The sequence below is a fragment of the Panicum virgatum genome, chromosome 5K (assembly GCF_016808335.1).
Source record: "Panicum virgatum strain AP13 chromosome 5K, P.virgatum_v5, whole genome shotgun sequence".
NCBI lineage: Eukaryota > Viridiplantae > Streptophyta > Magnoliopsida > Poales > Poaceae > Panicum > Panicum virgatum.
This window is the reverse complement of record NC_053140.1, coordinates 25,379,547-25,406,478: the sequence shown is the minus strand read 5'-3', so window position 1 is coordinate 25,406,478 and position 26,932 is coordinate 25,379,547. Positions and strand designations below refer to the sequence as shown.

Genomic DNA, 26,932 nt, shown 5'->3' with positions numbered 1-26,932 from the left:
ATGGATTTGGATAAGGGTGGGTATCCAATGACAACTTGATGTGATGATGCGCAAAATGTAAACGATATGTGTAATTTGTTTGTCAAGTCATCTGTCCTTAAGATCTAGGTTAGCACAAATACATAATAACTTTCATCTTAATTTATACTATAAAGATCAAAAACAACTGAAAAATTTTCTCACACAATTCGGACTCGCCGTACCTCTCACGCTGGACCCGCTTGTCGGGGTGGAGAAAGGTGGGAGGAAAGATAGACCCATAAAAACTACAAGTTGGGAGATGTTTCTACCAAAATTAACCAATTGTTTTTCTCACCCACCCCGCCCATACCCTCCTCTACCGTACCCGCTGCCCGCGCCGATCTGCCCCGTGCCGTTCCGCCCGCACCCGCGCATGCTCCGCCTCACCGTATCCTGACGCCCCGCCAGCAAGGGGACGCCTTCCGTTGGACCACATGGTGCTCAGCTTGATGAAGGACGCCGCGACTGTCGAGCAGCCACCGCGGGGGCGCTGCAACTGCTTCGACGGCACCAACCACGAGGAGAGCGGTGAGGAGTAGTTCGACTTCCTCCCCTCCGAGTACGCCTCCGCGCCGGTCGCCGCTGGCGCAGGCGACGCCGCAATTTGATGCCCCATCCCGGCGCCAAGCTCCCAGGCCGGATCTGAGCTATTTGCGTGAGCTTGGCGTCGCGCGCCCCATCTAGCCATCTTCACTCGCTTCCTTGCACTAGCACTAAATCCCAATCGATTGAAACCAAATCGGAGACGCGCGGGGGGGGGGGGGGGGGGGCTCCTAGTGAGGGAAATCGTTTTCCCAACTCGGCGGTGATTGGACAGAGGAAGATAGATGGTCCGGTTGGCTTAATTTCAATGTAAATACTTTACCGGTGCCCTGATTCTTCTCGATTTGTTTTATCAGGGAGAAGGTACGTGGAGAGAGGAAGATGGATAGCGCTGTTAGATTAATTTCAATGCGAGTGTTTTGCTGATGGCCTGATTTCAGTGTGAATCCACTGGTGTCTTAGGATTTCAGTTTTGTTATGTTGGTCATCATTAGTTTCCTTGCATGATGAATCTATACTGTGGTCCCAATGCGAAAATCTCCTACTAACCTCCATATATATCTTTAAACATCTTACATTTTAGGGAAAATTCGATTAATGCCACCACAACTCCGTGAAATTGGGTGTCATGTTGAAAATCATGACACTCAATGGCATGATTTTCAACATGAGATCCAATTTCAAGAAATTGGAGTGGCATGGATCCAACTGACCCTAAATTTTAACTCCGTTGTACTCCACTAATGTTTGGTTCATGTTGGTCTATGCTACAGGATAGCAGTAACATTTATCGTAATCTATTTTTTGAAATTTAATTTGGATGTTAATTTAATTATTACTTAATTCAATGTATTTTCGAATTAAAAGTTTTAATTAGATTTTTAAATCAGTGTTGCACGTACATCTATGCTAGTAAAATAAAATGACCTATGATTCACTTAAGTCGTGCAAATTGGACGGGTCTTACGTAGTAGTCTGTATCTGCTTACAAATTTGTATGTATGTTATGACAGGAAATGTATATGAGAGGAGACGCACAGCAACCAACTGAACAAGAAGCCATCGCCAAGCACGCGCATCGGCCGCGCCCACGATCCAGCAGTTACCTTTATTTCAATTCGTGTGTAATCAGTTGTAAACAAGAACCTATAACTATTGTATTCAGAGGTTAATGCAAGTTAAGCTAGAGATCAATCTGATCTCTGGGCGCCTGTGTCTTTCCTGCGTGTGTTGCTCCTCTGTCTTGTTGCTGCACTCCGCTCCGCCTGACGCCGACCGCCAGGACGGCGTCTCGTCCTCGCCGCTGCCGGGAGCCGAGTCCCCGGCCGCCCGTCCACCACGACTACGCCCTTCGACGCTCGTCCTCTGACAATCTGGTATCAGACGTCTCCACGATGTCTGGGACCTCCGCCACACCTCCCTTCGCCGCCATAACCGCTCCTGTGTCCAGCGCGCCGCCGCCGCATTCCGCACCGGCCGCCGCATTCCGCACCGGCCGCCGCCGACACCCACCAGCCCCCATTAGTGCCGCCGCCTACGAATCCACTACCAACCACCTCCGCTTCCCCATCCACCGAGAGCTCCGCCGCTCTGCACACCCTCACGACCGCCATCTACGGCCTGCAGCGACAAATGAGTCAATTCGCGACTCGTTTGGCCATCGTGGAAGGGCGGCCACCGGTGTTCTCCGGCGAACCGGCCGTCTCCGTGCGCGGGATGTCCCACGCAGGTGCGCCACAACCACCGCCGGGATATCCAACCCCCGGCATGCCCGGCTACGGCGGGATTCCACTTCATCAGCCATCGTCGTCGGTCGTCGTCCACACCGAACAACCACACCAACCCATTCCAATCACCCAGATTCAATTTCCCCACTCCCCATCCCAAATCCCCACCTTCCAGCACCCGCCACAAGATACCTACGATGAAGATGCTGAGGGCGTCGCCGTTCCACGCTACCACAAACTGTCGTTTCCGACGTTTGATGGCAAAGAAGACCCCATCGGCTGGCTCAACCGATGCGACCACTTCTTCAGAGCTCAGCGCACTCGTGAGGCAGACAAGGTGTGGCTTGCATCATTTCACATGACCGGCGTCGCACAACATTGGTTCTATATGCTAGAACGCGATGCCGGCAACATCAATTCCATCTCCTGGCCGATGTTCAAGTCCTTGTGCCAGCAGCGCTTTGGGCCACCGCTTGGCACCAATCATCACGCTGATCTTGCGCGGCTGCCATTCCGTGGGTCTGTCTCTGATTACCAAGAGATGTTCCAGACACGTTTGGCCCACGCTGGTCCTCTGTCCGCGGCACAACAAGTTCAACTCTTTACTAGGGGTCTTCCACAGCCACTACGCACTGACGTCGAGTTGCTAGCACCTGCGGACTTGCAGCGTGCCATGGCGTTGGCGCGCGCATTCGAACGCCGTTCGTCTGCTCTTTCGCCAGCTACCTTCAGTCGCGCGTCCAGACTGCCGCCCCGCCCAACGGCCACATCGGCCACTACTACAGCAGTCACGGCGCCGGCTCCTACATCAAATTCAGTCACTCCGTCAGGTCCACCACGGCCGCTTCGCCGTCTCACTCCAGCCGAGATGGCCGAGCGCCGGCAGCAAGGACTTTGCTACAATTGCGATGAGCAATATACCCGCGGCCACAAGTGCCCCCGGCTGTTTTACTTGGAAGTGACAGATGCTGAAGAAGATGACACTGAAGAGTCCACAGAACAGCAGCAACATGAGGAACAGCCTCCACTTATCTCTCTGCACGCCATTGCCGGCATGACAACAAATGACACGATACGTGTTCGGGTCAAAATTGGAGAACATGAGCTCACAGCACTTCTTGATTCTGGATCCACTTCCAATTTCATCAACCGAGACATGGCTCATCAGATTGGTCTTCATTTCCATGACAGCCCAGGCGCTAGTGTGATTGTGGCAAATGGTGACCGTGTCGAATGTCAGGGCCTAGCTCGTGATGTTGCCACCAGAATTGGCTCTGATTTCTTCTCTGTGGAATGCTACGCAATTAACCTTGATTGTTTTGACATGGTGCTCGGCATTGCATTCCTCAAGCACTTGGGCCCCATCCTATGGGATTTTGATGAGCTGTGCATGTCCTTTTGGCATCGTGGCCATAGGGTGCTCTGGAGAGGCATTGGTTCCCCCCAACGTCCTGTGTCCCGACTTTATTCAATCACCGAGCCAGAACATCCATTGCTTGATCAACTACTGGAATCCTTTGATGATGTCTTTCAACCACCATCAGGCCTTCCATCACAACGCTCCTGTGATCATCAGATCCATTTGCTCCCAAACACAGTTCCAGTTGCAGTTCGTCCATACAGGTACCCACACCTACAGAAAGATGAACTAGAAGCTCAATGCAAAACTATGTTGGAGCAAGGTATCATCCGTCCAAGTACATCACCATTTTCAGCTCCAGTTTTACTTGTCAAGAAACAAGACGGAACGTGGCGCTTTTGCGTTGATTATAGAGCCCTCAACGACAAAACAATCAAAGACAAGTTTCCAATTCCAGTGGTAGAAGAACTAATTGATGAACTACATGGAGCTCGCTTCTTTACCAAGTTGGATCTCCGATCAGGTTATCATCAGGTTCGTGTGCACCCAGATGATGTTGCAAAGACTGCTTTTCGTACACATCACGGCCATTTTGAATTCTTGGTTATGCCCTTCGGACTTACAAATACACCGGCTACATTTCAAAGCCTAATGAACAGTGTGCTGCAAAAGTTTCTCCGCAAGTGTGTACTTGTTTTCTTCGACGACATTCTGATTTACAGTAACTCATGGGCCGAACATCTTCAACACCTCCGTGCTGTGCTAACTGTCCTTCGAGAAGCCCAGCTTCATGTCAAGCGTTCAAAATGCTCCTTCGCCACCAATTCAGTTCACTACCTGGGACATGTTATTTCAGATTCCGGAGTGGCTATGGATATGGACAAGGTACAGGCAGTCCAATCTTGGCCACAACCAGCATCAGCTAGGGCCCTTCGAGGGTTCTTGGGATTAGCAGGATACTATCGTCGCTTCATCAAAAATTTTGGCATCCTTGCTGCCCCGTTAACAAATCTCCTCCGCAAGAATAGCTTTCAGTGGTCAGATCAAGCATCTGAATCATTTACAGCACTCAAGTCGGCTCTGTCCTCAGCTCCAGTGTTGCATTTGCCAGACTTTGCAAAACTGTTCGTAGTTGATTGTGATGCATCGGGCACTGGATTTGGTGCTGTCCTACATCAAGGAGAGGGACCATTGGCTTTCTACAGCAAGCCGTTTGCCCCTCGCCACCTCAAATTGGCAGCATATGAGCGGGAGCTCATTGGTCTCGTGCAAGCAGTGCGCCATTGGCACCCATACTTGTGGGGCAGACGATTTGTAGTCCGGACAGACCACTATGCTCTCAAGTTCATGCTTGATCAGAAATTGTCAACGGTGCCACAACATCAGTGGGTAAGCAAGCTCTTCGGGTTTGACTTCTCTGTGGAGTATAGACCGGGTCGACTCAATACAGTGGCTGATGCTCTTTCCCGCCGAGACCAACAAGACGCAAATCTGCACACACTCTCCGAGCCGTCATTTCAACTGTACAATGATCTCCGTCAAGAAATCAATGCTGATCACAATCTTCGCCACCTCCGTGATAATATTGTAGACATCCGTGGCCAACAGTGGCGCACCGAACAAGGTCTGATCCTACATGGTTCACGGGTATATGTACCCCCAAATTCACCAAGCCTCACAGCCGTATTGCAAATGTCTCACACCCCAGCACATGAAGGCATTCAAAAAACATTACACCGGCTGCGCATAAACTTTATTATAGACCATGATCGTACTATGGTTCGGGATTTTGTTCGCTCCTGCACCGTTTGTCAACAAAACAAGACTCAAGCACTACATCCAGCAGGCCTGTTACAACCCCTACAAGTCCCTGATCAAGTTTGGTCTGATATTTCCATGGACTTCATCGAGGGACTTCCAAAAGTGCATGGTAAAAGTGTCATATTAACAGTGGTTGATCGTTTCTCAAAGTATGCACACTTCATTGCTCTGGGACACCCCTACACAGCATCCTCAGTAGCCAGAGCATTTTTTCATGATATAGTTCGCCTTCATGGGTTCCCAACCTCTATAGTCAGTGACCGAGACCCCGTCTTCACCGGCCATGTCTGGAAGGATTTGTTCAAGCAAGCAGGGGTCAAACTCAAGATGAGCACCGCTTTCCACCCACAAACTGATGGTCAATCAGAAGCTGTCAACAAAACAATTGCAATGTACCTCCGATGCATCACCGGTGACCGCCCTCGTGCATGGTTAGATTGGCTACCTTGGGCGGAATATGTATACAATACAGCATATCACACAGCTCTCCGATCCTCACCATTTCAAGTTGTTTATGGTCGCCCTCCCCCGACATTGCTACCCTATACACCATCAACAGCAAGTACAACGACAGTGGACACTCTACTCCAAGATAGGGATGCATTCATCGCTGATGTCCGTGAACGCCTGCTTCAAGCGCAGCAGCATGCAAAACGCCATTACGACAACAATCACAGACCATTGGAGTTCACTGTCAACGACTGGGTGTGGCTGCGCTTGCTCAATCGCAACACTCACTCCCTACTTCAGGGCACCAAGACCAAACTCAGTCCACGTTATGCTGGTCCATATCAGGTGCTCGAGAGGATTGGACAAGTAGCATACAAACTTCGTCTCCCAGCAAGTGCAAGGATACATGACGTGTTCCATGTTGGTCTCCTCAAACCATTCCACGGCACTCCTCCAGTGTCAACTCCACCATTGCCGCCACTTCAAGATGGTCGCATGCTGCAGCAACCAGTTAAGATTTTGAAGTCCCAGCTCCGCCGCGGCGTCTGGCATGTGCTGGTCCGTTGGAGTGGCCTACCAGAAGCGGAAGCCACATGGGAGCCAGTTCCGAGCTTCAAAAGATACATACCCGGAGTTTCAGCTCGAGGACGAGCTGTTTCCGGAGGGAGGGAGAGATGTTATGACGGGAAACGTATATGAGAGGAGACGCACAGCAACCAACTGAACAAGAAGCCATCGCCAAGCACGCGCATCGGCCGCGCCCACGATCCAGCAGTTACCTTTATTTCAATTCGTGTGTAATCAGTTGTAAACAAGAACCTATAACTATTGTATTCAGAGGTTAATGCAAGTTATGCTAGAGATCAATCTGATCTCTGGGCGCCTGTGTCTTTCCTGCGTGTGTTGCTCCTCTGTCTTGTTGCTGCACTCCGCTCCGCCTGACGCCGACCGCCAGGACGGCGTCTCGTCCTCGCCGCCGCCGGGAGCCGAGTCCCCGGCTGCCCGTCCACCACGACTACGCCCTTCGACGCTCGTCCTCTGACAATGTATCTGCTTACAAATTATATCACTCTGTTCTGCTAGCAATCAGCAGCAGTATTTTTCTCACACCAAATCAGCAATAGCCACCAGCCAGCAATACTTTTTTATCACAGCAAATCACCACCAACCATCGGCCACAGCCGAACAAAGTGTATGCTTCTAGGCCAGATCTACAAACACAAAACCAACCAACCAAGTTTGACATAATAGTTCAATGTACCTGTGCGATATTTGTCAACATATTCAGACCTTACTACTTCTTTTGCTAAGAATGAATAATCGTGAAACAAGACATGCCGAAAGAAAACTTTGTATATCAAGCTCAGATATCAACATCAGCTCCGGAGCTTGCCGTATCACCATCACTTCCATCGCTATCACTGCTCCCGCTCCCACTCCCACTCCCACTGCTGCTGCTGCTACTGCTCCCACTGGAGCTAGAGCTGTCCTGCTCCTCCTGCTCCCCTTCTGCATTCACTTGAGCTCTCAGTGCCTCAGCTGCATTGAGCCCCTCGTCAGCCTCATCATTTACATCTACATCAGCAATTTCATCATCCATATTGCCCTGATCTGGTAGGTTGATGTCGAAACCACAATCAGATGCCCCATGTCCTGAGGTCATGTTATTTGGTGAAACATTGTCATCGTCATCTCCAAGTATGTCTAGGTTCTCTTCGTCATTTGGACCAGGTGAAAGTGCAAATGAGTCTGTGGTGACTGGCTGATATCTGGTGCTTTTGTTATTGTGTCTTGGGCCTGCAATGAACATGAGAGCAACGAGTGCAGATGATAAATCATGACTTAAAAACAAAGACATTAGCATAATGTAAAACAACACCATAACAGCATAACCTCTGAACAAATAGAACATAATTAGTTTTCTCATTAACTCATCTTTAATAGATAACAATCTATGTCTCTACTCTAGCATGGAAAATATGCCAAGGAGGAGAAATCACCAGAACAACCTTACTTAATACTCCTATAAAACTATATCCACTGCCCTTTCATCTCTAAGGTATGCACTTCTCTTCAAAAGCATCAAGTACTTTGTGTTAGTATTAAGGCGAGGCATTGCACAAGTATTTGGAGATTAACATTATGTTTTTTGTGGGTATAGATTCGTAAGAAGAAAATAAGAAACATTAAAGAGAAATTAAACACCTTTTTATCATCGCCAGTTACCAAAACTGAAATTTAGTTTATTTTTTTCTTCTCCGTTAAACACTCTTAGCAGTGTTCAAAATTTTCTCCATGAAAAGACTCCTGGAACTAATGGAAACTAACATTTAGTAAACCAAACAAATTGGAAATATAACAAGTATGGAAGCTAATCAACCCATAAATAGTATGGAAACTAATTGATATCAATACATATCCAGGTTCCTTTGTGCTATCGTAAGCCTTCCTCTCACTGCGTAAATTTATCTCCACATTAAACATTGTACAACTTGTGAAACGTCCTAATCTTGAATAGAGTCGATAGCAAACTCTGATGGGAAGGTGGCAGTCAGGGTTGAACCGTAGATCATCAGACTAACAGAAGAATTGCAGTTGGAGATATGGCTACCTTAATAGTAGAGATTATCACAATTCTCAATGCACAGTGAATGGATTATGAGCTTTGTCCCAATCTAATGTAGAATAAAGCCAGTGTGACTGGTGCAATCAAGTTGTAGGTTGACCATACACCAAACACTAACACTTCCTAGTGCTCATTGCTGGCAAGGATCCTGGAGCAAAGTTCTTCAAAGTTCGATTTTGTGCATCGATGTCACATGTCTCAAGTGATATGAGGCATGGCATGATAATCTAATCATAGGAAATAAAAGTCCTCTATGACATAACCTCCATCGAATCAAACTGATTTTGGCGAACATAATTTTCATCTTAATCAACTACAAAAAAAACGGATGTGTTGACTTCTACTTATATATCCTCTAGGGTAAGGTAAACATTAGTGAGTGAGTGGACAACGAAAGAATCTAAGAATGTGTGCAAACTAATCATGTTTCTCTATTTGACCTTTTGCTTCCCGATAATTAATTAATTATAATGCCTCCTTTTATATTCAAAAAAGAAGTGCTGGAAAACATAGCAATACAGTCGTAGTGACTCCGGCAGGGGTTTTCTAATTACCGAGCGCACGCCGGGACGGCTCCTGGCGACCGATTGGACAGCTCTGCCACTTTACTAGTTGTACCTTTCTTTCACTAGTACTTGGCTTCCACGAAATCGCTCCTGAGTCCCTCTGTGCTGCCGTGCATGTCCACTAAGACCACTACGTGTACACCGAAGTGCTCATTCTCTTTTATCATGCAATATAAACAACTATAAAAAAAATATAACACAAACTTATATAAACATACATTATATACAAAATATATTTGGACAAAAAATCGTTTTAAAAAAAGTTATATAACAAAAATTGTGTACAAAGTTATATACAGTATATGTACATAATAACAAAATTTATGTTTATAAATTATGCATAAAAAGCAAAACATTATGTGCATAAAATATGTGATAAAAAGATTATGTGTATAAGTTGTACAACAAAGTTTAGGTTCATAAGTTGTGCATAAATATTTGGATAAAAGAATGTGATAAAATGTTACACGAAAAAATGCTAAGACAAAAAGTTTTGAATAAAAAGAAATAAAATAAAAGGCATGTTGGAAGCCGAATAGGCAGGCGAGTTTGCTCCTGCCGCAAAGCACAACAGCGGTGTCACGTACTCACATGTGGACTCGTGAAAAAAGAAGAAATGAAAATAAAAGCTGTCGATGGGATCCACGTATAGGAGCGGGAGTGGGAAATCGAGCGCTCGGACGCTCCCTAGCGAGCGCGCGTGGAATTGGATTTGCACCTCCGGCATAGGCAGAAAGTAGGCCTAAGTGGGAGTGGCAAGTAACATGATTTGCCTTGCAATTAGCCAACTAGAGTTTCTATGAATTCATGAAAGCAGGTTTCATGGGAATCCCAAGTATGATGTCCAATGCCAGGATACTTATGAAAGCTCATGTTCATGTATCAGATATAGATACTCTTCAGATACCTATAATTTCCAAACAAAAAGAAATTCAATACTTGGTTGACAATTCTCCTATACTTTTTTAACACCTTTGATCCCTTAACCCCTCGTGTTTCAAGAGCCATTCTTCCGATGCCTTCTCTCACCACCACCCAAAAAAATATTATCATTCCCTTACTTTGAAGTTGATGCCTTCCTAGCAATGGTTAATTCCTGTATTTTCTCTTTTTATTATATATGTATATATGTGTATCACCGTATTAGCATTTTCAGAAACATAGCGCATTGGAGTATCCATTGTGTATGCATATCTATGCCAGGGTAGCCAGGCAACATGTTTTAATATATTGAAATCTATCATGCTTCCATGCGGCTAATATGCTCTAACAATGAATGCCTAGCTCCATGCCACGACATTAGACAAATCCAGTGAAATAATAAATCCAACTCAATTTGAATCTGTAGCATGGGGTTAATAACCACAAACTACAACCATTGTCCCCAATTGACCATTCTGGGCAGCTGATCTTGAATGAGCTAGGACCAACTACAGCTGAGCTCTCAAACCTGCCTCTTTCTCGAGTACCCTTACGTGAGCAACCACCCACCACCCACCCACACACCCATCCCACCCCCGCAACGCCACCGACCCCCAGTCCACCAAAAAAAACAGATAATTTATGTCACACAGAGTCATGTTACCTGGATTTTCAGGTTCACCGATGTCAATGCGCTCAACCTCAACCTGCAGAGTCATAATTGATTAGTAGTCCCTTGAAACATCAAAAGAATGGAAAGTTTGAAACTACTATATATTATCACATAATGATGGTAGCAAAGATCTGTTCAACGGTTATGTGAACATACCAAAATATTCGTAATTAACAAATTTGACTAAACAAACATTTTCATCCTAAATGTGCCGATATGACAGACTTTTAAATTGACCAAAAGCAAGCACCCAGTAATTAAGTAAACTTTATGTAATGGTTGAAACAGTACAGGACTATCTTTAGAGAATTTGTTTGCATCCCAATTCCCATATTCTAAAGCCCAGAAGGCTATGTTCCCTATTCAATGCTAAAAATAGAGCAGCATGTATCAGATGCATGAATGCATTAGCTGCCATGGTTCAGAGTTATTGTAACAGTTTGAAACAAAAACAACATTTCAACATCATTATTTAATTGAAATGACTTCGTGGCATGCTAACAAAATTGTCACACTTTTTATTGACAAATTAGACATAACAGTCTAATAAAAAAGATCGCCATCATGAGAGTCCCTTGGTCAAGTTTCACATCCCAACCAAAGATAAGTTTTTCACAACAACACAGTCATTTCTTAACAAAGTGCCATGATTCACAATAACAAAGTACCATATTCTGAAAACAAACCTTCATAACCAATAAGTAACCAATGAATTACAAAATGATCGAATGGATAGAAAATTAAGGGCGTGATAATGCACAGTAATCGGATGCCTGCAGTCTATTGATATCTTTGTATACTATCGATACAACACTAATCCTGTAAAGCAAAAGGGGATACCTGCAGTCTGTTGAACTCAAATAAACTTTTGAACCAATTAAAATTTGAACTTAGGCAAACATATAACTTGTGGATAACAATTCCTACCCAAATATTTCACCTTTATAAAGCATGTTCATAGGGTAGCATGTTTTACAACATTCCCAGTTTCGAGAAATTTGCCTAGTGTGAGATACTATTAATGAAGATTTTAGTGTTTGGTTGGTTAAATAGAACTTATCAGATGTCTTCATACTAATTATTTAATCCCATATGCCAGGTGTTGTTTTGGCGTTTTGCTCAATTTATAAAGTGAAAAGCTAACAAAACAAAGAATAATGACAAACAAGTATCTATGGCCTAAAAATAGTAACAGAACGTACTGGGACTGAGTGACCAGCAGGTTTGCTCATGGCCTGTGACTTGCTGACTTTAGCTAATGGTGGAGAATGTGATTCTGCACCCATTCCAGTAGTCGTAGTTGCCAAATTAGCTGCTGCAGACTCTCCCGGAACTCGTACATACCTTAGTCTCTTGACAGCCCGATGTAACCTCTCCAGGCGAAAGGTCTCACCATCAAAAAACAAGACACCATCACTATCCTTGTACTCTTCTTGGCTTCCCTCAAATGTCGCCTTTGGCTTGCCAGGCTGATTATTATGGAATTCCACAGTAACCCGGTTATCCTTGGTACTCTGCAGAGACCCAGCTTGAGTTTTGTCAATTGATGCTGGCTTAAATTCATCTGTCAAATAAAAGGTAAGAGAATTGTTAATTGCAAAACATCATTTTTGGCTTATAATACAATCAATGGCACACGATTTTTACAGATCACAAGTGTAGCTATATTTTTTCATTAACAAATAGTCAATGATCAGAAAGAAGATCAAGTGGCCTGTAACTTCTCACAGACAATTAAGTGGTCACCAACTACTCACAGGCATTAGAGAATGGTTGAATCCACAGATAAAACAAAGGGAATATGATCAAACGTCCTTAAAGAATTTCCAACCCAGGCAAGCAACCAACTTACTGCAGAGGAGCCTGTGGAGCGAATCACAGCTTTACTAGAGGCTGAAAGGGGCTTGGAATCCATCAAATTCTGGGGTGGATATGCCAGAATGTGTAGATAATTATGTGTGATGATGGATACGATGTAGAAAGGAAAATGGATGTTTCCCAGTATAATGTCCATGAGAAAGATGAGATGAACAAGATTACAATAAGCAGCCTGATGTGATGTCCTCCTCCAGTTTTGTATAGAGCAAGTACAAGGTCTCAAGGGCAACTCCCATTCCTCTAAGAGCTGAGAACATATGGGCCGCACTGAACCAAGTAGAAGCTTCTTCTGATATATTCATTGTGCTACAGTCTTTAGATAGTAATGTTTTAGCTTGTGCTACTGTCGAATGCAATGTATAAACTAATAATGAAACAAATGATGTAATTAAATGTACGAAAGTCAAGGAAATAGCCCAAGCAACTCTAGCAGCAAAAGGTAAACAAGGTAAGAGTAACTCAGAGATAGAGGAGTTAGACAGTGATGACAAACACTAAACAAAGAAGAAAGTGAAAAATGGAGAAGTTGACAAAGGAAGACAATATCATTCAAAGGAAAACAATGTCCCATCAGCAGCAAAGCTTGCACAAAAAAAATGAAAGGACCGTCATTGAAATGAGGCTAAATTGCATAAGAAAGAGATGGCCAATTTCACTCTCCTGTAGCTGTAGGAGGCAACGATCAATGCTCTTTAACTATGGATCTTCATTCAAAATAAAACTATTGTTCTCCAATAGAGCAATACCAAGCGCATAATTCTAAAACCCAATGGGGAAAATTCAAGCAAATAAAAAAGAACTCGGCTGGGAGGGAAAGACAGCCCCACGGTATTGCACAGGAAAGTACCCGAACCCCAGCGTCACCCGTATAGGGCCACACCATTACCTAGGACGGCAACCACTGCCACTACCGAAGTAAGCGCACCATTACCACAGGCTGGTGCCCTGCCACTATTTTCTAGGGTTGACCTTTTCTTTATTGTGCCACCAGGATTTGAACTCTTGCTGGCAGCTCCCTCACCTGGTGAGCTAACTGTTACTCTATGAAAGCATTGGCAGAAAATTCATTCAAGCTAATAAACAGTTTGACATAAAAGATTATGCAACAAAGGTCTGATTCCATAATACCTTCTAGTAGAACAGATAAAATTTCCACGACATCATGCACAAAAAATTGAAGAAAGGGTATAATTCTTTTGAAGACCTATTTTGCTATTGTTACCAAAATGATTGATAATTTAGAGGTGCAGCATATCCTTTCTTATAAACCAAATTTAGAGATACATTAATCAGAACAAAATCAATCAACACCTAGCACCATGAACGCTAATGAGTCAAACAAAGAAACGCTGTGGAGTAATCAAAAACCAAATGCCGTGTAGCAGCAAAGGTCTGCAAGCCCCCAACTCAACGAGTTCTAGACCTCGACATAAGCGCCAGACACCCCACACACGACCAGCACTCAGTCCATCAACGAGTTCTACCTCCTCTGGTGCTAACCAGCGCTTGAAACATCCTGATGCGGATCCTAGGCTAAGTCGCCGCAGACAGGATACTCAAGCTTGCCGAGTTGCTGACGCGATCCGCGAGTAGAAAGAAAAAATAGAGCAAGAAAGGGGATGATGGGCCTACAGCGTAGGGTGCAGAACTTGGCGGTGGGGGGAGAGTCGCGGCAGGAGGAGCCCAATCGGAGGTCGTACCACCGATTCGGCTGCGGTGCCGTGCTCGGCTCCCCGTTGCTGCTGCCGCTCGCCATCCTGCGCCGTGCGCCGAGCCCCTCACTGGCGGCGGAACTCGGTTCTCTTCGATTCGGGCGCGATGGATCGAACCCTAAGCACTTGCTGCCATCGCAAGACCACAGCCCTAATCTCTACCCCTACGAGAACATATCCGGTGCTACAAAGCACTTGGGTGCTACCATGTTACCCAAGAATTGTGGCCATTCGCGAGGAAACGAATGGATGAGATGTGATCTTCGGAAAATTTTGTAGTCTATTATATGCAAACACCTCTAAAATAAACCCGCTTTTCACATTTATGTCATAACCCGCAGTTAGGAGTGGTAAAGGCCTTGGAATTTGATCCAGAGAATATAAGGATTGGACCTTTAAAGACCCGATTCTAATTCTATACACTCAGTTCTGAGTTAAAATATTTAAGAGCCATGTTGGGCTGTGAGATTATTAGAACTATGGGTCATTATCACTCCTACCCGCAGTACATCTATTAGTTAATCCCTCGATTTTCTACATATTTCATTTTAGCTTCGTCTCTTCTATCTCCCACTAGATGGATTGCTCTCCCCCTCCCGCCTACCTTGAGGTCAGCAACTCGCTGTGCATCTATCACCAGCCGCCCTATACCTATGCCTCCCCATCGGCCTCCTCATGTACGGACTGCTGCTCCCTCCCTTTCTGTTACACCCGTTGTCGTCGGTGATCTACCGAGCCGTGAGCTCACAGAAGGAATCGAAAGATGGGTAGAGGACTGAAGGAGGACGTCTCCTTTCAGTCGAATTGTTTCGAAATAAATTCAGTTCTGGTTCTTCCCTTACACGAGCTCGGGCTATATGCTCGAGTACTCGGACGCTGCCCACTGGGCCCCACACACTTTACGCCACACACGTGTGGTTAACTATTACATATCTGACACATCAAACACGTAATGGACTTTTACACCGATGCCGAAAGGTCTTCAGGCCTTACATCTCCCCCGCCTGAGATGTTGATTGTCCCCAAGCAACAGCAGATGGAAAACGCTTCGTGATCACATACCAATCCTCCCAAGTTGCTGAAGAAGCAGGAACATGAGACCATTTAATCAGCACTTGTGGAACAACATTATTTCCCTTCTTGACAAGACAACGATCCAGAATAGCTTTCGGCTCCAATGTGAGAGTCCAGATCCACTAACTTAGATAGATCAGAGTAAACTGGTGTGTAATCAGGTGTAAAAGGTTTCAATTGCAAAATGTGGAAAGCCGGATGCACGAGACTACCCGATGGAAGATCCAGACGATAAGCTGCAGTGCCAATTTTCTCGACAACAGTATATGGCCCAAAGAATTTGAATGAAAACTTGGGATACGGACGATTGACCACTGACTGTTGAGCGTAAGGTTAGAGTTTAAGAAGTACCTGATTGCCCACATGAAAAGAACGATCAGTACGCATTTTGTCCGCTTGGGTTTTCATCCGATTTTGAGCACGAGCTAGTTGTTCCCGTAATAAAGCTGTTTGCAGCTTCCGTTCCTTCAGAATGTTCACGGCATCAAAGTTATCAAGCGTATCCAGATGCATTGACAGACCAAGGTTTGGATCATAACCATATAACGCCTTGAACGGTGAACAACCTATAGCAGTGTGAAATGCTGAATTATACCAAAACTTAGCAAGAGGGAGCTGTCAGACCCGGGACAGCGGGACTGCTTATATGCATGGAATATTCTAGAGTAAGGAATAGTACATGAAATATACCTTACCTCTTTGTAACTACTCATACAGCAGTAGCACTAGTTGATGTATATGGAAACTACTCGACCTCGTTGGAGTAGGACTCTAATAATACTCGGCTAAAACTTTCCATGTAACCTTGTCCCCCCAGATTATATAAGGGCGGGCAGGGACCCCTCCAAAACATCGAACAATACCTAAGGCAATACAAACAACCACACAGGACGTAGGGTATTACGCTCCGGCAGCCTGAACCTGTCTAAATCTGTGTTCCTTACACCATCGCATTCTGATCCCGACGAGTCCCTGCCTACAATCAATCTCCTCGGGGTATCCTCGGAGAGCTTGGCGGCTAAACACCGACAGCTGGCGCGCCAGGTAGGGGGTCTCGCCAACGATCAACAGAAGAATTCGATGGCATCCTTCGACTTCGACTTTTTGGCGATCTGTGCCAGAATCACTTTTGTCTTCGGCTCGTGGGTCTGCACCGCCAATGGATCAAAAGGTTTCTCTAGCCACCTGATCAACCCCACGAACACGGAGATAATTCGGCAGGAACAACTCAGCAAGATCACTTCCGCTGAGATCCTTCTTCCTCAGCTCGTCAGCGAGATCGAGAAGATGTCCTTCTCCGACACGACTTCAACTCGCCGCCTGTCGATCCACCTTCCACTCGCTCTGAGGAACTCGGTTGCATCATACTCCGCGTTCACCCGCCGTGAATTCCACCAAAGGGGTCCTGACGGAGGTACATCCGGATAGCTCCCAGCTGAGTAGTTATCTCCCGACTGGGTACCTACTCGGCCAGGACCACTCTGCACGACTACCCGGCGGACAGGCACTCGGCTGGACGTCAGAAGGTTCCTCCGAGGATCAGGATCAAGGCGCGGATATGAATTCCATATATCCAGGGATATCAACCGACCTGATTCCATGTAACAACCCGAGTAGATATTCTCCCTTACTTGTAACCCACGACACCTGGCCTATAAAGGCGCCGTGAGGGGACCCATAGATCGCATCTCATTCATTCATTATCATCAAGCTCATACAATACACACAACACCGGACGCATGGTATTACGCTCTCGAGCGGCCCGAACTTGTCTAAACCCTAGCGTTATCTCGCAACCATCTAGTTCTTGGCTTCGGAATCCCCCCTTCACCTACAAATCTACCGCCGGGCATACCCCTGGTGGACTTGCCAGATAAGCAATCCGACAATTGGCACGCTAGGTAGGGGAGATTTCTCAGGAGTCCTTACAGCGAGCTCGATGGCATCAAGATCCGGCGTCTTCTTCTCCGCCAACGTCAGCATCCAGATGGAGGCCGCCGCCGGATTCGCCTTCACCTTCAGTAGTTTTCCGAAAACTACGGTTCCCCGGAACCCACCCACCAGCCCCTCGATCACCGAGAGCGGCACTTCCACAAGCGTCAGATCCAATCTGACGGCGCAGAGCTCCATCGTTCATCGGGTTTCCGAACTCGACATCAACGATCCTCCGATCGTTCGCCCCAAGGCAACGCGTCGCCCTGTTATCGCCAATACCGATCTAATCTCCGGAATAGATCGCGTTACCAGATCCATCGCCGAGTGCATACAACTCGGCGAGAGTGTGCTGGGTCGTCCAGGCGACTCAGCCATCATGCCACATGCGCTCCGCAACAACTCCGCGGTCTACTCAGATCAAGTCCGAGTACGCATGAGCAACACAGAGCTAGATCAGTCCGACTCGGAGCAGATCTGATCTGATTCACCCTCATCACCTTGAGGCTGAATATCAGGTCGCTGTCTTCACCCTCCCGCCCAACGGCAGCAGCCCTGACGGCCGGCGCCAAATCTCGGTCATCTCGCTGGACTCCGAGTCCTTCACCGGCGAGGACGACCAACAGCGGGCGCAGCGTCTTCACTGCAACGGCCTTCGTGCTGATCGTCGGGCCAACGAGGAGGTCATCACCTCTCGGAAGATCGGGTCTAGTCCTCATCACCCTCTGCCTTGCCACGCGTCCTCGCTGCGCCCCCTCGCCGGCGGCGCGTCCCTCCGTGCGGAGCCATGGCGGTGGCGGGCGAGGCGGCCACTAGGCGTGGTGAGGCAGGTCCGCGGCGGTCGAGGTGGCCATGGCGCGCGGCGAGGCAGGCCCGCGGCGTCATCTGTGGTGGCGGAGCAGCAGGGATAGGCGGGACGACTCGGCCCCGGCGAGGCGGAGCGGGGTGACCCGGTGGCCGCGGCGGAGGCGTGCGCGCTGCGAGGCGGACCCGGCGGGCCTCGAGCTCCTCTCTGCTCTCTGCTTTGTCCACGGAGGTCGCGGCGGTGGTGAGGCCAGGCAGCCCCCGGCGGCGCCGCGGGCGGAGCGGCGGCCCAGCCTCCCCACGAGCGGATCCGGGCAGCTGTGGCCCGACCTCCGGCGCCGGCGGAAGGCTTCGATTCGATTCATGGCGGGGCGGCCAGTGAGCAAGCGCGGGGCGGCCCGCTCGGCGGCATCCGTGGCCAGGCTCCCTGGCTCGGGGCGGCAGCGGCTCTCGCGGTAGAGGCAGCTCGGGGGTGGCGGCGCGCGCGGCACCAGCTCGGGGCGGCGGCACCCGCGGCAGCAACAGCTCGGGGACGCTGGCGGCCAGGCTTCGGCGCCGCGCAGCGGTGTTTGCGGTGAGGCCCGGCGAGGAGGCGTTCGTGGACGTGCTGCACAGGAGGCCGCCAACGGGCAGATTCGGCGCGGACGCACAACAGCTCGGGGCCACCTTGTTCCGACGTGGAGGGCGCCTCCCACTCCCTCGCCGGCGCCCGTCCTCCCTCGCCGACGCACCGCGATGGCGGCGGGAGCATGGAGCGGCGGGAGGCGGTTGGGGACGAGCGCGACGAAGGGCCCCGGCACATTGATGTTTTTCGTCTCGTCCATACTGCGGTGCACTTGCCGGACCGAGGCCATCCGAAACGGTACCGTATGGATTTCCGAGATTTCCAGTACCCGCTGCAGGAAAATGAAAGATGGCGTAGCGGATGGTTTAGAGGACCCATTGCGGACAGCCTAATAAAACCAAAACCGCGTCTCGCCTCCACCCCTCTTTCCTCGCGCTCGTGCCTCTGTCCTCCGTCCCCCCGCCTCTCGATCCAATCGGGGACGGGTCGAGGGGCAGGGGAATGTCGTCGTCTTCGGCGGCGGCGCACCAGCACCCACACCAGCACCCCTGGCGCCAGGGCGGAGGGAGCGGGCTCGTGCCGCTCGCCGCGCTCATCAAGGAGGAGGCCCGCACCGAGCGCCGCGCCGGCGGCGGCAGCAGGATCTGCGCGCGCGGCGAGGACTCAGGAGGCTCCGGCGTGGGTGGGGAGCCGGCGGAGGAGGAAACGCGGTGGCAGCGCCCGCTGCTGCGTTACGGGTGCGCCGCACAGTCCAAAAAGGGCGAAGACTTCTTCCTTCTGAGGACGGACTGCCCGCGCCCCTCCACCTCTGCTTCCTCCTCCGCGGCCTCGCCGCACCCCACCTTCGCCGTCTTCGCCGTGAGTAACTCACCCATCTCGCGTCTCCGCTCTCTGGGCATCCATCTCTCTAGTCTTGGTCACCTAGTGGGTTGAATTGCGGCAGTAGTATCGAGCTATTCTGCATCTGTTGATTTGGAACTCGCGAGTAGCCGAATACCGAGCTAGCGAGCTTCGATTCGCTGTCCGTAGCCACTGTGCCGCATTGGTAGCTTGGAGCTTGCTTTGCATCTATCAGGGTGGTCGCTGAAAAATTGTCCCCTGCTGCAGATCTTAGTAGGCCTATTCGCTGTTTAGGACCTAGAGCATGGAGCTATGAGCTCAGAATTCGCAATTACGCACTTAACTGTTCCATGGGTGATCTATAATGCGGAATGCTTGACACTAGAATTGACATCTATAGACTGGAGTGGCGCCAAGTGCTAATAGTACGTTTCTCTGTCTTCAGGTACTTGATGGCCATAATGGTAACGCTGCTGCAATATACGCAAGGGACAATTTGCTCAACCATGTCCTCAGCGCGATGCCACGTGGGCTGTCCAGGGAGGAGTGGTTGCACGCATTGCCCCGAGCACTGGTCGCAGGGTTTGTTAAGACTGACAAGGAGTTCCAGAGCAAAGGCATGTACCTGCAATCAGTATTTTTGCAATTACTTCTGCCCTATGCTATCAGGAGTGCTGATGAATTTCTCCTTTTTGGATGTTTACCAGGCCAAACTTCTGGCACAACTGCTACTTTTGTGATAATTGATGGATGGACTATCACTGTTGCCTCTGTTGGCGATTCTCGCTGTATTTTAGATGCTCAGGGTGGGACTGTTTCTTTGCTTACTGTGGATCACAGACTAGAAGAAAATGTTGAGGAGTGAGTATTAGTTGCTTTCCAAATTATCTGTTGATATGATATTTTACTGGTAAAATTGCATGCCAGCAAGCTTTTCCATTGCTTCATCTGGAATTGGGATTACATGCATGTGTGCTTTTGTCTGTTACTAAATCAGCTGTATGTACTCAATTGCTAGTTGCTTTGAATGTTCACACCTCTTCATGCAGCAATTACTCCTCCCCATGTTACTATTTCCAGACATTAATTGGAGCATGCCACCACTATTAATAGAAGTTACTGATTACTATATTAGCTTGTATTAGTTTCCAACATTCGAAAGTAGAAGACTTGGTTTGATGAACTATAATCGGTAGCACTTCTTAATGTTCTTGCCTCGTGTGCTAGTGTGGATATTATTGTTGACCAATTGTTTGGCTGGAAAAATAATAAATGGTTATTTTTGCTTTACCAAAACTATCACGTGAAATAATGGCAGGAGGGAGCGCGTTACAGCAAGCGGAGGTGAAGTTGGAAGGCTTAGTGTTGTTGGTGGAGCTGAGGTGTGATCTCACTTATTGCATTTCTTCTGTCAAAAGAATAGGATTTTACATGCTACCTTTCTATGCTATTTGTATTATACCATGCCTTAAGTACTAGTAGCTTAACATTTCAATTTTCAAGGATTAGAAAACAACATAACAATTGTCCTACCCTGTTACAAGATTGGCCCACTACGATGCTGGCCAGGAGGACTATGCCTATCAAGATCCATTGGAGACATTGATGTTGGCGAATTTATTGTTCCTGTTCCTTATGTGAAGCAAGTGAAGGTACTCTATTGTTTTCATAAATGTCAGAACTCCATGTAGATGCTATCAATCACTATGCTATTTGGTTGACTTGGTTCATTTGTCTTTCCCTTAGTTGTCGAATGCTGGAGGAAGACTTATCATTGCCTCCGACGGCATTTGGGATGCATTATCCTCAGAGGCAGCTGCTAAGTCTTGCAGAGGTTTGCCTGCTGAGCTTGCTGCAAAGCAAGTTGTTAAGGTGAATGGTTCAAAACTAGGTTATAGATTCTTGTTTAGCCTTGATGATGCTTCTTATGGTTCCAATAACCATCGTTTTATCACCAGACAAGTTTTTCTTACCAGCCACATGTTTGCAATAATCATTTAGGAGGCGCTCAGGACAAGAGGGCTAAAGGATGATACAACTTGCATTGTTGTTGACATAATCCCACCTGGTCAAACAATACGGCCTCCATCGCCACCTAAAAAGATGAACAAGTTGAAATCATTAATCTTCAGAAAGAAAGCAAAGGAGCCTTCTCAGAAATTGACTAAGCAGCATTCAGGGGCTTGTGCCATTGAAGAGATATTTGAAGAGGGTTCAGCCATGCTATCAGAAAGGTAGGTTTAATTCTTTTTCCAAATGTTTTTATTTTTCAGAATCTTCTTGTATTTTTGCACTAACTCCATGTTTATAGGGGTGAGTAAGAGGGTTTGCAGTAGTATTTTGTTGTGAACCATCCAAATATACTTACATGCCAACTAGGTTAGTCAGTGTAACAGCTAGTTCATTCATTCCCTGCCTCCGCCTCGTTGTTCTGTCATTGCTAAACATCTGACTTGAACATTGATCGATTGTAATATGGAACCTCTGTAGATTCAAACCAGTTTGACATATTATTAGTTCTCACCACCTACTGTTTATGATCCAGATCAGAGTTCATCGTTTTCTCTATGGTTTCCGGATTTATATCACAATTCTTCAAGTGAAATGACTCCCCTCAGATTTTAAGGACTGTTCCATTTGACTTAGTGCTAAGTGTGTTTCAAACTAGTTAGAACGCCTCACCTAGCCAACCCGACCATAAAACCCAGGTGTTATAGTGGGAGGGGTGGGGACCTTTATACTTGGTCCAACATTTCCCCTACGGCGTGCGAGCAAGGCGTAGCCCACAGCAGGTTCTAGTGCCCGGCGTAGCCCACAGGTCTCAGGACACGAGAGACGCAGGGGAAATCGCGCAGCGGAAATGCATGGCCGGTGGGTTTCGAACCCAGGACCTGGGACTGGTACCAAGTTATCGAACTCCCGCCTGTTGTCACACTGGACGGCCTTAACGGTGAGGCCGAACTGAGTGGACACTCAGGCAAAGAAGTAGAAGAGGGTGGGGAAGGTCTCTGACTTGGCACGCAAAGGAAACGTCCAAGAGTAGTGCGAGAAGTCGTCGACCACCACCAGATAGTACTTGTAGCCAGAGAGGCTGAGTACAGGAGAGGTCCACAGGTCACAGTGAACAAGGTCGAATGCATGCGTTGCATACGAAGAAGAGGAAAAAGGAAGTCAAACATGACGACCGAGCTGGCACGCATGGCAGAGGGGCTAAGCGGGAGCCCTAGTACCAGGAACATCGGTACTACGACCGAGCTGAGCCAGAACGTCGCGGCCAGGGTGACCAAGACGACGGTGCCAAGTGGTGGAAGACGGCGTCGCGGCAAAAGCGGCAGACCAAGACGGCCAGGGCGAAGAAGAAGACGAGAGTGGTGCAGCGGAAGAAGGAAGGCGAAGGGTTTAAAGGGGCCCGTGCTGTCACACCGGAGTAGCGGACGCCGGGAGGCCGAATCCTTTACAGTGAGGCCAGAAGAATTAAACTCGATGAAACAAGAATTGTCAGCTGTAAACTGACGAATGGAAAGAAGGTTATGAACCATCTGAGGAGCAATAAGGACATTGGGAAGACGAAAAGAGCCTGGAGCAGAACCCACGGCGGTGACAGGAAGGCAAGATCCGTCACCAACCATGATGGAAAAAGGACAAGAGGGGTGTGGGGGTCGGACAGAAGAGGATACCGGCATGTGGGGTGGTGTGGAAGGAGGCACCCGAGTCGGCGATCCACTCGGTGCTGACCGGCGCCGTCCGCCCCATGGCGCTGAAGGACTGCGCGAACAGGGGAGCAGCTCCGGCAGTAGCAGCACCGGTGGCGATCGGCTGCCCGCTGAAGGCGTTGGCTGCGAACGGCGCGGCCGCGGGGGGGGGGGGGGGGGCATCCCGAACGCAGGCCCCGCGGCGGCGAGGGAGGCAGTGGCCCGCGCGGAGTCCCTGGGCGCAACGGCCTGCGCGGCGCGCGTGGCGGCGAGGGAGGCTGCGGCCCGCGCGGCCTGCGCGGCATGCGCGGCGGGCGCGACGGCGGCCACAAAGGTGGCAGCAGCGGCCAGGTCTGCGGGCGCGACGGCCTGAGCTCGCGCGGCCCGCGCCCTGGAGCAGAGGAGAGGGGGTAGGGGCCGTGGATCCAGCGCCAGGGGGCAGCGCGTGGCCAGCGGAGGCACACGCGCCCTGGGGCCACGCCACGCTGTGAGTAGGGGCGGCAGCAGCCCAGGGGCCGGGGGCCCACGGGGAAGGCGGCCCTGGCGGCGGTGGTGCGTACCCTGCGCCACACGAGGCCGGCCGCCCGTCCTGCAGGGGAGGCTGCAGGGGAAACTGCAGAGGCCCCGTAGCTGCAGCACTTGCGGGCTGCAAGGAGCACGGCAGCTGCGCCTCCACGGGGCCTGCGGCGGCGGCGCCCATGGCCAGGGCGGCGCGCGGCTGCAGGTGCGCGGCGGCGGCGCAGGAGGCTGCGCCCATGGCCTGCGTGGCGTGGGTGGCGGCGGCAGCCCCGAGCAGAGGAGAGGGGGGCGCCCCGACGGGCGGCTGCAGGGGAGGGGCCACCCCAGCGGTCGACTGCAGGGGAGGAGGAGCCCCGACGGCAGCCGCGCCCGCGGCCCCCACGCCCCTCGCGCCCACAGCGGCAGCGGAGGCGGCAGGGTATGGTAGGGCCGGCACCGGCGGCGGCTGGGCCAGGGCAAGTTCCGGAGGAGGCCACGCGCAAGCCGCGCAAGGCGCAGGCACGCGCCAAGGAGCCGCGCACGCACCTGGGGCCGCGCCGGCGATGCCTGGGCCATGCAGGGGCGGGGCGGCGGCGACACCCAAGCAGGGGCTGGATCCAGCGGCCGCGCCAGTGTTAGCAGCTCAATTTTCACTCTCATTGAGCTGAGAGGATGACACTCAAGTTGGGGAAGTTTTCTGGGTTTTTCTTCATTCACAATCACAATGCCATGCTCTCCACGGGAGAGGTGGGTACATATTTATAGGCAGCCAGGTGCAGGCAGCCAAGGCACATGCCAAACTAGTCTAAGATGCTAGTCTAAAAGCTAAAACTAGTCAATCCTGACGCTGAAGCCCCGAAGTTCGAGCTGCGGACTTGGTCTTCTCGCCCTGTAGGCCTCCGGTTGCCCGGCTCTTCGGGTCTAGTGTCCGAAGGTGGCTTCCCCAACAGTAAGGTTTTGGGTTACCCTTGAAAACATTGGTAATAAATTCCACTAGTCAATTTTGTGGAAGTTAGATTCTATTTCTTTAACCTTGAAAGTTAGATTCTCATTTGGAACACAGTTTTGATCTTCGTAGTGGTTGTTTGAACACGCTTTTTCGCCCCTAGTGATTAGTATCAGTTCCTTAGACATTGCCCTGGATTCTTTTCAACCTTTTCTTTTGGATCCATTGAAATTCCCTGCACAAGTTATTGACTGCTTGCTGCACCCAATAGCATACTTAAACATGCAAATGCACCTTTTTGTCAGTAGCATATCGTTCGTCATTGGCTGAATATGCAAAAAAAAAACCCCCAAAGCAAGTGCTGCCTATAGTCCTTACCAACTTTCTGCAACCCATGGTGCATTTTTTTATTCACAAGCGCAATCGTATGCCGTTAATGCACAGGTGAGTAGATTGTATAAGCTCATAAGCATGATGTCTTAATGTGCAAAATCTGGATGCAGTGTCTCCATGCTGTGGGTGCTCCTTTTATCTGCCAGTATGCCCTTTTATTGTTCCCAGCTTCATTATGGGCTTTGGCATTGGTCTTGTTTTTCTAATGTGAGAAATCAATTTTTAATTTTTCAGAGTTAAACATTATGTTGTTGCTTTCTATCCATGTTATCCATTATATATGCATTCGCTATGGCTGTATATTATTCTTTTTTGCAAGTGGTTAATTTTCTGCATAATAGAACATCTTGTGTTTGATCTCTTATGTTTGCCTCACATTATTTACCTGGAAAAGAAGCTGGTTGAAACCTCACTTTGAGTTTCAACATCTTGGGTTTTGGAACTCAAGCTATGTCAATAAACCTTCTGAGAGAGTTGGCTATGCTCAATAACAGTGACATGAAATATTAATATCTAGGAAACAGTGGATGTCAAAGGGAAATCCTGCAGTAATCTATAGACCATATGAAGGTTATTGGGCTGCTGAACTTGGTTTGAACTGTCCAGTTTTTCAGATTCTGGGGAGGAACCCACTTTTTGGGTTAACATCTGGGCTTGAGGTGGGGTGGTTGGCCTCAGCATAGCTCGATTCTGTTGAATCTGAAATTACATTGCTGGCTGCAAAATTCACATACTGACATACATTGTCATCGCTAACTTGGTACTAGTACTGTTGTACTAGTACTAGTAGGGTGCTAAAAACAATTTTAAATTGAAATGCTATAAATCTATTGTAACCTGTCATTTGGGATATCTACAACAAGTGCAGCGCTAATTTTCATGTACCTCTACCTGCAGGTTAGGTCCCCATTCGAATGGCGAGCATACATCCTCAAGCTTGTTTACATGCGCCATCTGCCAGGTAGACCTGGAACCAAGTGAAGGCATATCTGTCCATGCTGGATCCATCTTCTCTTCGAACTCCAAGCCATGGGAAGGCCCATTCCTCTGCTCTGATTGCCGCGACAAGAAGGATGCCATGGAAGGCAAACGGCCCAGCGGCCTCAAGGTTCTGTAGTCAACGGCAACCGATCACCATTGTAGCTTCCCGCTCTCTTTTTTTCTTGGTGAGCAAGGACCCTTACGTTACAGAAATTTTTCTTAATTTTTAGATGATTTGGATAATTTTAGGCTGCATTTTATTTTGTTTTATCATGCGAGGAACTAGCCGACTGTGTAAGTAGGTCTTGGCAAAAGGAAATGTGAAGTGAGTGAATAGGGTATGCCTTCATTTTTCTCTCTATTATATAGGAATGGACTAACTGTAGCTCGCTGCTCGCGAGGTGAGTATGATGGCTAAGCTATTCTTTATTTGTAACCTATTGATGCCTTTGCTAATAGAGTATTTAGTTATTGCGTTTTCGGCCCGCCCCTGCTGGCTTTTCTACTAAGAAAATGAACCCCATTGTTTGTTCGGTTTCTCCCAGCCCTGTATGTATGGAGAACGTTTCTCGGGTTACTGTCTCTTTAGGTGTTACTGTGCTACCAAATTTAATTACACAAAAATTTGTGCATCAAAAAATTCAAAAATATGAATGGATAGAGCACGTAAGCATCTATCATCATGCAAAGTTTGAGGTTAAATAAAAATTTGTGCAACAAGAAATAAAAAAGAGAAATTTGCACATGTATATTTGGGGCAAATATTCATGTGCAAGTTTCTCTTTTTTTTTGTTTCTTCTTTTGTTGGCTTCACAAGTAGTGTACACATGGTCTATCATTTAAGTTAGTTTAGGTCCTTATCAAATACCCATATAACATTAAACACACTCTCTTCGACACAAATTATTA

At 48.4% G+C, this 26,932-nt stretch overlaps 2 protein-coding genes and 1 long non-coding RNA gene across 3 annotated transcripts; 2 read left to right on the top strand and 1 right to left on the bottom strand.

The window, feature by feature from the left end:
* Nucleotides 1–311: 311 nt before the first annotated feature.
* Nucleotides 312–1,781, top strand: LOC120706994. Its single transcript, XR_005688623.1, has 2 exons — nt 312–549; nt 1,578–1,781. It is a non-coding gene; the product is annotated as an uncharacterized LOC120706994 (long non-coding RNA).
* A 5,255-nt stretch (nt 1,782–7,036) lies between these two features.
* LOC120706993 (ELL-associated factor 1-like) lies at nt 7,037–14,509 on the bottom strand. Its single transcript, XM_039991749.1, has 4 exons — nt 14,219–14,509; nt 11,911–12,272; nt 10,700–10,742; nt 7,037–7,719 (listed from the first exon to the last, which is right to left on the bottom strand). Exons 1-4 carry the CDS (start codon nt 14,340–14,342, stop codon nt 7,286–7,288), a joined length of 963 nt encoding a protein of 320 aa, XP_039847683.1. The 5' UTR covers nt 14,343–14,509; the 3' UTR covers nt 7,037–7,285.
* A 4,555-nt stretch (nt 14,510–19,064) lies between these two features.
* Nucleotides 19,065–26,504, top strand: LOC120706992 (probable protein phosphatase 2C 3). The gene is made up of 8 exons (XM_039991748.1): nt 19,065–19,531; nt 19,959–20,130; nt 20,221–20,374; nt 20,832–20,895; nt 21,058–21,165; nt 21,260–21,385; nt 21,515–21,747; nt 25,940–26,504. Exons 1-8 carry the CDS (start codon nt 19,175–19,177, stop codon nt 26,157–26,159), a joined length of 1,434 nt encoding a protein of 477 aa, XP_039847682.1. The 5' UTR covers nt 19,065–19,174; the 3' UTR covers nt 26,160–26,504.
* Nucleotides 26,505–26,932: the final 428 nt, after the last annotated feature.

What these genes read in the sequence shown, in the direction of transcription:
- LOC120706992 (XM_039991748.1), top strand. Translation starts at nt 19,175, where the DNA reads ATGTCGTCGTCTTCGGCGGCGGCGCACCAGCACCCACACCAGCACCCC. An exon ending in CTAGAAGAAAATGTTGAGGA is followed by an intron (nt 20,375 to 20,831) that starts GTGAGTATTAGT and finishes AAATAATGGCAG; the next exon opens with GAGGGAGCGCGTTACAGCAA. An exon ending in CTGCAAAGCAAGTTGTTAAG is followed by an intron (nt 21,386 to 21,514) that starts GTGAATGGTTCA and finishes ATAATCATTTAG; the next exon opens with GAGGCGCTCAGGACAAGAGG.
- LOC120706993 (XM_039991749.1), bottom strand. Translation starts at nt 14,342, where the DNA reads ATGGCGAGCGGCAGCAGCAACGGGGAGCCGAGCACGGCACCGCAGCCG. An exon ending in CAAGTTCTGCACCCTACGCT is followed by an intron (nt 12,273 to 14,218) that starts GTAGGCCCATCA and finishes TTTATTTGACAG; the next exon opens with ATGAATTTAAGCCAGCATCA. An exon ending in CGGTGAACCTGAAAATCCAG is followed by an intron (nt 7,720 to 10,699) that starts GTAACATGACTC and finishes TGTTCATTGCAG; the next exon opens with GCCCAAGACACAATAACAAA.